This window comes from Medicago sativa, chromosome 2, assembly GCF_051527215.1.
Source record: "Medicago sativa cultivar Bolivia chromosome 2, Bolivia_mono, whole genome shotgun sequence".
Lineage (NCBI taxonomy): Eukaryota > Viridiplantae > Streptophyta > Magnoliopsida > Fabales > Fabaceae > Medicago > Medicago sativa.
Genome location: NC_140750.1, coordinates 30,592,934 through 30,603,508, shown reverse-complemented (window position 1 = coordinate 30,603,508; position 10,575 = coordinate 30,592,934). Strand labels below are relative to the sequence as shown.

Genomic DNA, 10,575 nt, shown 5'->3' with positions numbered 1-10,575 from the left:
AGTCATGCCTGACAAAGTCCAAACCGTGCCTCCATTGATTGCTCAAACGTGCATATACTAGAAGGACAGGCACGGTTCGTGCCTGCATAGGCACAGTTCGTGCCTGCACAGGCACGGCCGTGCGCGGTGCCAATCCCTTTTTTTGCTGTTTTGCATCAAAGACTTGGCACTTGGGAAGATTTAGTGTGATTTTATTGTTTGATTCGGTACAATTTTATTATCCGATTTGGTGCATATTTATGTGCTGATTTGCTACATATTTATGTGCTGATTTGGTGCATATTTTATATGTCGATTTAGTACAAATCTTTGTCCCGATTTAGTGCAATTTTATGTTGTTCCTTTAGCTATAAATAGAGGAGTCATCAGACTTGTATAATCACCTTGGTTCTTAGGAATTTTCTGTAACAACTATTCCTATTAATCAAAGTCATCATCTTTTGTTCTTGGAAATTTTATGTGACAACTATTTCTTTGAATAAAAGTTCTTATTTTCTCGTTGTTATTTTCTTGTCCTTTAAAATTCTGCACTTTTATTTTCAACTATTTACTTTCATGTTCTTCTCCTTCTCCTTAATCTCTATGTCTATGATGAACACGAGTGAGTAGAGTTCTTTGTCTTAGGATTATTTGATGAGTCTAATGACCTAATCCTATCAAACCAAGCCTAGAACCCTAATTTTATGTGAATCTATTTTTCTAATCTAATCTCACCGTTCTTAATTCTTATTTTAAATACTAATCGAAGTATCGAAAGAAGAAGGTTAGTATTGGACATGTGAGATTAGAACAGGGTTACGAAACATGAGAATAGTCTAGTAAACCTTGAGACCTTAAAGTTTCGTTCTTAATGGGTTTCAATAACGATCAACCATGAGAATAGGCGTGGTTATTATTGAAACACACTCATTGATTTCGATAGAAACCTTCATATGCTTTGGAGAAACCGGTCTTTAGAAATAAATTTAACATATGGTTAGGTATTAGGGTTGGATTGTGAAGGATTTGTCATTATGACGAACCAATAATCCTGAGACGCTTTTTATTATTATTTTCAATCAATCAAAATCCAAACTTTTCAAACTTTAATCTTTCAGCTAATCACCAATAAAAAGAGAATCATAATTACAACAACTCCTGTTGGAACGATTCTTGTTACTACTCTGATAAAACTGTGCACTTGCGGATTTTACTTTGTTGTTGATGGAACAAAGAATCTTAAATAAATTTTTGTGTTGGCCTTCCTCTTTGGATGCTAGCAACATCCGCTGAAGCACAAAGGTCACTCTATCTTCATAATCTTCTTCAGCAAACTCAACTCCTGTGTATTCATCTTCCTCATCAGGGTGCTCATCATCACCATCCAATCCTCCTGCTACTCCAGCAACCCTCCTTGTAGGACAAACATTGGACATGTGACCCTTCCCACCGCAACGGTAACAATTATCACCACCAGGTTTCGCATATGGGTTATTTTGTTTTTGGACGGGGTCCTTGGCTGGAGATGCATTTCTATAACTACTTTCTTTGCTAACAGGGTTTGAATCTTTGACTGTTGCGCTCTTCTCTTTGTCATCAGCTTGGTTATGTGGAGAATATCTTCTGAAATTTGAGAAATTTCTGGGGGATTTCTCTATTAATTTCGCCTTCAAAACTAGGTTGGACGCTACAGCAACGGTCCAAACAGTTTGTAATCCCATATTTTCTTGCAACGAACTTTTCAAACCGCTAATATAACGAGCCACCTTCTGATTCTCGGACTCGCCTAATTCATTACGTTCAGAAAAACGCAAAAAATCAGTCGTGTACTCATTCACTGATCGCTTGCCCTGAACACATTCAATATACATCTTATACATAATCTATTCGTAATCTTCAGGTAAAAATCTTTGAAGCATCAATTGTTTCCTCTTTCTCCATGTTTGAATAGGTTGTTTTCTTTGTCTATTCCTCTGAACAACGAGCCTATCCCACCAAGCAGTTGCGGTACTTTTCAGCCTGATCGTAACCATCTTAACCTACTTGTCTTCCGGGACGTCCATGACGTCAAAAAATCTGTCAACATCGATCTGCCAGTCCAAGAATTCTTCTACTCCCATAGTTCAGTGAAATAAGGGAATATCAACCTTAACGCGGTAATCTTGGTGATTCCCACGTTCACTTCCATCTTCGATCACGACTTCCTCATCATCAAAACTCAAATCATCATCAGAAGGGTTGTTGACATAACAAATCCTAACACCCAGAATCGGTCCTCCTCCCCTGTTGTTGCGGTTGTTGTTGTTTCGGTTGTTGATGTTTTTGTTGTGGTCGTCGTTTCTGTTGTTGTTGCTTCTGTTGTTGTTGTTGTTGTTGGCGATTTCGTCAACTTTAGTCGACAAAGCCATCATCTGATCTGACAGAGCTTTGAGGGTTGCAGCAAAACCTTCAAATTCTGCCCTAGTAACCGGTTGATCTCCCATGGCTGGATCACGTTCACGAAAGAACAGGGGAAACTTGCTCTGATGCCAACTGACGTAGTACGGAAGCGTAGACTAGCAAGCGTTAAATCTAGATAGAAAAGAACAAATTTGCAAGCGACAAACTTGTGAAAATAGGGTTTCGAAATCCACCAGAAATTGAGAAAAACTCTAAAATAATATTGAATCAAAAAGTGTTTCTTAGACTGCATAATGTTCTGTTTAAATAGCAAAAGAAATAACAAACCCGTGGACCGAAATAAATCAAAACGAAATAATAATAGAAAGTTCTAGAAAATTACTAAGATTTGGCTAAAATAAAATACTATAAAATTACTAAGGAAACCCTCCTACATCATATTATAGTAGAAAAAGAAACATTAATGTTTCTTTTCTATTGCAATGTAACTTATAATATGACACAAATATTTTTTTCAAAGTAACATATGATAAAACAAAGAGGAAGTACAATACTTTATCTTCTATCTTTTTTTCTCTTTCTCTCCTTCATCTATATCCTTGTTATGATATATATGGAAGTGGACAGTAAACTGTCTGCAATGTTCCTCTCAGGAATCAATATTGGTTCTCTTCGAAAGCTTTTATACCATGTCACCACGCCTTTTTTAGTGTGGTGGTGAACAACCTGGAATTGCACAACTCCCTTTACATTGTGATAATAGACGATGTTTTCAATGAGCTCTTCAGAATTTGTAATTCCATCATATAGGCCCATTTGACGAAGCTTCTTTAATATGACCTGGACACGACCAACTTTGGATCTTTTAGTTAAAGGACTTCGGGGCCCTCTTTCGTCGGCATCTGATGGGGTGGTAGATCTGGAGTGAATGTGCATGTGTAATGAATAATGGCGTTGTTATGAAGACCACAATGTCATTCTTCCTGAGAGTGTCGCGAAGACCTTGATCTCAAGGATTTTTTACCTTCTCTTTTATTGGGATTGTGGTTGGAGAGAATTGTTCTAGCAGTGGTTTAATGTCACAGAACATTGACTCTTTAAAAAAATTAGGAGTAGACATTATGGTAGTAAATGCTTTTATATCTTTTATAGTTTTGATCTTTTAAAAAGAAAAGATTGGGAAAACTAGTTTCCCACATACGACGCCACTAATCTGAGGTTATCAGAAGAATGGTGTCTAGAGAACTTTGTAAGTGGTTGAAACTGTGGGGATGTGCATGTAAACGGCGCTATGACGCTCAAGTTACTATGAGAGAAAGAAAAGGAGTTTAGGGATAGATGGAATTGTACACCTTGGAGGACTGTGGAATTCCTCTTTTATTTTGCTACGATGTTGAATGCTCGTATTGATGGCAAGATAATCGTTTGGTCGATGGTTAGAAAAAGCGGGGTCGATAATCGTCGAATGATAAGTCAATAATTAGGTGGTTTTTAAGTGTTTATTTTAGTAGAATTTCATGTTTTAATTTCTTTTTAAAACTTTGGTACTTCAAATTTGTTTGTTTTTATTTCAGGATCAAATATGATGAAAGATCGAGTCTTTGAGTGAAGAAAGGATTCAAGCATGATTCAAAGCAGATTTGGTGCATATTTATGTGTTGATTTGGTGCAAATTTATGTTCTGATTTGAACTGTTTTTATGACCGATTTTAGTGCCTTATAATGCGGAACTATTTCCTTTCCTAGATGCTGGCTCTTGCTATATATAGAGAGAGAACAATCAGACTTGTAAATCATCTTTGAATCTTGGAATATTTGTGATAGTTGTTTTCCATTGAATCAAATTGATCAAAGCTTTATTTTCTTGTTCTTCAATTCATTGTTCTTTACAATTCCGCACTTTTACATTCAGTAATCTACTTCCAGGTCTTTCTATTCCGTCAATTTAATTTCTTCATCTACCATGACCATGAGTGAGTAGATCTCTAGGTTTTGGGATTGTTGGATGAGTCTAATGACTTAATCCTTTATCCTTTATCCTTTATTATAAAAGCTAGAGTTGTCTAGCTAGCATGTTTGCCCTAATCCTTAGCTTTTTTCCCTCCTAAGCATCTATCTAATCTCAGCCGTTGATTCAAATAATATTTTCAAACTACTCATGTCCTCTCTCATACAGATATGTCATAATGGTCATTGAAAAGGTAGTTAATGCTAATCAAATCACCATAACTCTTAATGATTACCATCTCCTACCATTATCATCTCCTACCATCATTTTTATGTACAGAAACTCCTTTGTACCTGTGAAAGAGTTTGTTGGAATAATTGTGAAAGGGTTTGTTGAATAAAATTAGGATGTTTCTCTTAGAGGTTTACTTTATCTTATTCTGTTTCAGTAAGTACTATTTTTAAGGATCTCTTATATATAAATGTTAACCCGTCAAACTATCATTAACCCTAATTAAACCCTAATTTTAATAGGGATTCGAACCCGAGTTTTAATGGCTTCTTCTCAACAATTTCACCACTAAGCCACTGACATTTTCTTGATTTAATTTCGTCAAACTATCCTTAACGATTGCATTCCCATTATCCTCTCCTAACATCATTTTTAGATCAAGACAGTTTAGACTTACCGATGAAAAGTGATCCATTAACTCTCTTAGCATTGCACTGCTTGAAGGGTACAAATAACACAAGAAAATCTAACCATGTTTCATCTCCTTTCTTGATCTCTTCTTTTTTGTTTCGTATATATTTTTCAACTTGCATTAATTTCTTTGAATCTTTGATCTTTTTTAGCTCCATTAGATCCAAATCCAATAACTGATTTGGACAAGTTTGTTAACAGATTGCGAGTTCAATATAGAACTCTTCGACTTGAGTTTCATGTAACAGATGTAAGTGCAAGATTACTAATATTGTCTTTTTATAGATGCGACAATTCAAATTAAAAGTCATTTGATTAGCATTTTCACTTACTAATTTCGGCTGTATATGTTTAACAGGGTGCACTTATGTTGCCAAAAACCTTTGTCTCTGATTTTGGTGCATCACTAGGTGATTACGCCACTTTTATCGACCCTAACAACAACCAGTTTGGATCCAGGCCACATCACCACATCAAACTTGGTGGAGGATGGAAAAGAATGGTACAGGCACGCAAACTTGATGAAGGTGTCATGGTTAAAGTTGGGTTTCCACATGCTGGCATGAACGACACCATATACATTCAATTCAAGCGCCCAACTGTTGTGAGAGTTTGATGTCTGCAGGCCAATTGATGGAGTTCAGTTTTTAGAGTTTATGTAGTTGGATCCATTTTGATCTGATGGAGTTCATTTTTTAGGGTTTATGTAGTTGGATCCATTTTGATGTTTTCGAATTATCTTTTCGTTTTAATGAAATTTATTTTATTGTCTTCCCAGTTTCATGTGCTTTCCTTTTGAATTACAATCTAATTTATGGTTGATAGACTACAATGATATGAGTTGTAAAGACTCCATCAAGTAGTGATTGTTATTTTAATACTTACATTTACTTGCAAGGATGTCTTTTTAAGGAGACACATTCATTGTGCAATATAGAAGTACTGTCATTATCAACTTAAGTTATATTAGATGACATTCAGCTTATGGTTGTAAAAATGCAATCAATTATGTTGACATGATCCGAACAAATTAAGGAGATATGTTGTAAAGAAAATTCTATATATGTTAATAATTAACTAAAAAACTTCATCTTCCTCATGCAAGTTATTTATTGATTCGCATGGCTCATCATCACTTTTGACATGTCTATATCTACCATACTTCAGTAGAGGTCATTCTTGGAAAAATACATTTAATTTTCTGTATGCACCAATTTTCTACCATACTTTTGGGTCATATATTCGAATAAGAATTGCTTTTTAATTGCTTTTATGCAGTATGCACTAATTGCTCTGCCAATTACTACCTATTGAAAGCATTCATGACTGTGGTGATTATATTAACAAAAAAACTTTCTTAGAAAAATACATTTAATTTGCACTAATTGCTTTTATGACTGCAATAAATAGGTAGTAATTGTTTTTAATAAGAATTGCTTTTAATAGAAAAACTTTCTTCGAATAAGAATTGCTTTTAATTGCTTTTATGCAGTATGCACTAATTGCTCTGTCAATTATTACCTATTGAAAGCAATCATGACTGCAATGATGATATTAACAAAAAACTTTCTTAGAAAAATACATTTAATTTGCACTAATTGCTTTTATGGCTGCAATAAATAGGAATTACTATCAATAGAAGACTATGGTCATTCACATTAAAAACACGCGAGTGAATATACCTAGTTATAATTCCTTTACTATTAAAAGCACTAATAATTACATTCAATGGCAATAATCATATCCTTACTATTCGCATATCAGTTGAATCCTAACTAATACTCGACCATATGATTAAACGCTATCAATTGCAGACAAAGGATAATTAAAGTGCATTATTGGTTAGTTTTCCTTAAATGCATACAGGTTGACTTGCCTTTTATATGTTCACTCGATCATTATTGGCAGTGCATTTTAAGGCATGCTATGCGCACAAAATTAAATGACATAGAGGGAATTGAAAGCCTATTTTTATTAGCTAGCATGTTTTCATCACAATTACCTCATAAAGACATACATGTGTCAATCATTATGCATTATTCTAGCATTATACTAATCGAAATTCATTGCTCATTATTGCTAATCGAAATTTCAGGTCGCAGAGCATTACAAATCAATTTGCAATAATTGATTTTATGGCTGCAATGAATAATAATTAGTACCAACAGAGGACTATGGTCATCGACATTTAAAACTTTCAAATTCAACTTCCCAATTACCTATTTAAATAACACTTAGTTGTGAGAATACATCTATTATATTCTGTTCTTTAAATACCACTGTTTTTCCACTTAGTTGTGAGAATGCACCTATTTAAATACCACTTAGTCATGTGTTCTCGCATGATCAGTTGTACGTTGCAATTTCCAGGGTCACATCAAGACAGGGTTTGAAAATACTAATCGTTGATGGAGATGGAGAGAGTACTGATACGACCTCAAATGTTGTTTATCACGAAGTCTTTCGTAATATATCTTGATGGTTAATGTTTAAAACTTTTTGTTATGTATGGTACCATTTCATTTTGCTGCTATTGTTGTCTTAGGAGGGAACATATTTTCAAATTGCTATAAAACTTCTATTAACTAAATCTGTTTTACATTATTGCGATTGATTCGATTAAATTTTACGCGGTATGACCCGTGTGGTAGCACGGGTCAAGTGTCTAGTTATAAAAGCTAGAGTTGTCTAGCTAGCATGTTTGCCCTAATCACTAGCTTTTTTCCCTCCTAAGCATGTATCTAATCTCATCCGTTGATTCAAATTCATTGCTAATCTAATCTCAGCCGTTGATTCAAACTCTATTTTCAAACTACTCATTTCCTCTCTCATACTAATATGTCATAATGGCCATTGAAAACTTAGTTAATGCTAATCAAATCACCATAACTCTTAACGATTACCACCTCCTACCATCATTTTTATGTACATAAACTCTTAACGATTGCATTCCCATTATCCTCTCCTAACATCATTTTTAGATCAAGACAGTTTAGACTTACCGATGGAAAGTGATCCATTAACTCTTTTAGCATTGCACTGCTTAAAGGGTACAAATAACACAAAAAAATCTAACCATGTTTCATCTTCTTTCTTGATCTCTTCTTTTTTGTTTCGTATATATTTTTCAACTTGCACTAATTTCTTTGAATCTTTGATCTTTTTCAGCTCCATTAGATCCAAATCCTATAACTGATTTGGACAAGTTTGTTAACATATTGTGAGTTCAATATAGAACTCTTCGACTTGAGTTTCGTGTAACAGATGTAAGTGCAAGATTACTAATATTGTCTTTTTATAGATGCGACAATTCAAATTGAAAGTTCATTTGATTAGCATTTTCACTTACTAATTTCGGCTGTATATGTTTAACAAGGTGCACTTATGTTGCCAAAAACCTTTGTCTCTGATTTTGGTGCATCACTAGGTGATTACGCCACTTTTATCGACCCTAACAACAACCAGTTTGAGTTTATGGTTGAAAGGATATGTGGTAGTGTGTTTTTAACTACTGGGTTCAATGCCATACGCAACTTTTATGATGTCTGTTTGGGTGGAACTATTGTGATGGTGTTTATCGGTGCTGGACAGTTTGGGATTAATGTGATTGATCGATCAAGACGTGTTGTGGATCCTCCTCTTTTTATTCCTAATATGAAATTTGAGATTGAGAAAACTATCGTGCCAGCCTTTGCATATGAAGGTGTTCCGGTCACAAGTGAAATCCTCACATTCCATCATGATGAGAGAAATTTTCAAATCTCGTGGGAGAAGTATTTAACTGGTTTTGATGTCACTTCTGGTTTTATGGTATTTTGATTTTGCATTACATTGCTTTTTTAGGAACATTTCTATCACCTCATTTAAAAATATGGTTATACAGTTTGTAATTTTTATGCAGATGCTTATTTACAAGGGCTTGTGTGATTTAACTATCGGGAAAAAGACCACTTCATTGACAATGATTGATGACTGTGGAAACAAGTGGAACTGTATCACTATATTTGGATCCATGCCACAACACCACATCAAACTTGGTGGAGGATGGAAAAGAATGGTACAGGCGCGCAGACTTGATGAAGGTGTCATCGATAAAGTTGGGTTTCCGCATGCTGCATGAACAACACCATATACATTCAAGTCAAGCGCCCAACTGTTGTGAGAGTTTGATGTCTGGAGGCCAATTGATGGAGTTCAGTTTTTAGAGTTTATGTAGTTGGATCCATTTTGATTTGATGGAATTCAGTTTTTAGGGTTAATGTTGTTGGATCCATTTTGATGTTTTCGAATTATCTTTTCGTTTTAATGAAATTTATGTTATTGTCTTCCCAGTTTAATGTGCTCTCCTTTTGAATTACAATCTAATTTATGGTTAATAGACTATAATAATATGAGTTATAAAGACTCCATCAAGTAGTGATTGTTATTTTAATACTCACATTTACGTGCAAGGATGTCTTTTTAAGGAGACACGTTCATTGTGCAATATAGGAGTACTGTCATTATCAACTTAATTATATTAGATGACATTCAACTTATGGTTGTAAAAATGCAATCAATTATGTTGACATGATCCGAACAAATTAAGGAGATATGTTGTAAAGAAAATTCTATACATGTTAATAATTAACTAAAAAACTTCATCTTCCTCATGCAAGTTATTTATTGATTCGCATGGCTCATCATCACTTTTGACATGTCCATATCTACCATACTTCAGTAGAGGCCATTCTTGGAAAAATACATTTAATTTTCTGTATGCACCAATTTTCTACCATACTTTTGGGTTATATATTCGAATAAGAATTGCTTTTTAATTGCTTTTTTGCAGTATGCACTAATTGCTCTGCCAATTACTACCTATTGAAAGCATTCATGACTACAGTGATTATATTAACAAAAAACTTTCTTAGAAAAATACATTTAATTTGCACTAATTGCTTTTATGGCTGCAATAAATAGGTAGTAATTGCTTTTAATAAGAATTACTTTTAATAGAAAAACTTTCTTCGAATAAGAATTGCTTTTAATTGTTTTTATGCAGTATGCACTAATTGCTCTGCCAATTACTACCTATTGAAAGCATTCATGACTGGAATGATGATATTAACAAAAAACTTTCTTAGAAAAATACATTTAATTTGCACTAATTGCTTTTATGGCTGCAATAAATAGCAATTACTACCAATAGAAGACTATGGTCATTCACATTAAAGGATTAATAGGAATTACTATCATATCCGTACTATTCGCATATCAGTTGAATCCTAACTAATAATCAACCATATGATTAAACGCTATCAATTGCAGACAAAGGATAATTAAAGTGCATTATTGGTTAGTTTTCCTTAAATGCATACAGGTTGACTTGCCTTTTATATGATCACTCGATCATTATTGGCAGTCCATTTTAAGGCATGCCATGCGCACAAACTTAAATGACATAGAGGGAATTGAAAGTCTATTTTTATTAGCTAGCATGTTTTCATCACAGTTACCTCATAAAGACATACCTGTGTCAAACATTATGTATTATTCTAGCATTA

General features: G+C 34.1%; 1 protein-coding gene and 2 pseudogenes across 1 annotated transcript; 2 read left to right on the top strand and 1 right to left on the bottom strand.

The window, feature by feature from the left end:
- Nucleotides 1–1,097: 1,097 nt before the first annotated feature.
- Nucleotides 1,098–2,462, bottom strand: LOC146946175 (uncharacterized; annotated as a pseudogene).
- A 2,555-nt stretch (nucleotides 2,463–5,017) lies between these two features.
- Nucleotides 5,018–5,645, top strand: LOC146946174 (uncharacterized). The gene is made up of 3 exons (XM_085748162.1): nucleotides 5,018–5,063; nucleotides 5,182–5,279; nucleotides 5,388–5,645. Exons 1-3 carry the CDS (start codon nucleotides 5,018–5,020, stop codon nucleotides 5,643–5,645), a joined length of 402 nt encoding a protein of 133 aa, XP_085604288.1.
- A 2,388-nt stretch (nucleotides 5,646–8,033) lies between these two features.
- Nucleotides 8,034–9,199, top strand: LOC146946173 (uncharacterized; annotated as a pseudogene).
- The last annotated feature ends 1,376 nt before the right edge of the window (nucleotides 9,200–10,575 follow it).

Excerpts from the sequence above, each read along its gene's own strand:
- LOC146946174 (XM_085748162.1), top strand. The coding sequence starts at position 5,018 with ATGAAAAGTGATCCATTAACTCTCTTAGCATTGCACTGCTTGAAGG. Across the intron at positions 5,064-5,181 it reads AGCATTGCACTGCTTGAAGG|CTCCATTAGATCCAAATCCA; the intron begins GTACAAATAACA and ends GATCTTTTTTAG. Across the intron at positions 5,280-5,387 it reads TTGAGTTTCATGTAACAGAT|GGTGCACTTATGTTGCCAAA; the intron begins GTAAGTGCAAGA and ends TATGTTTAACAG.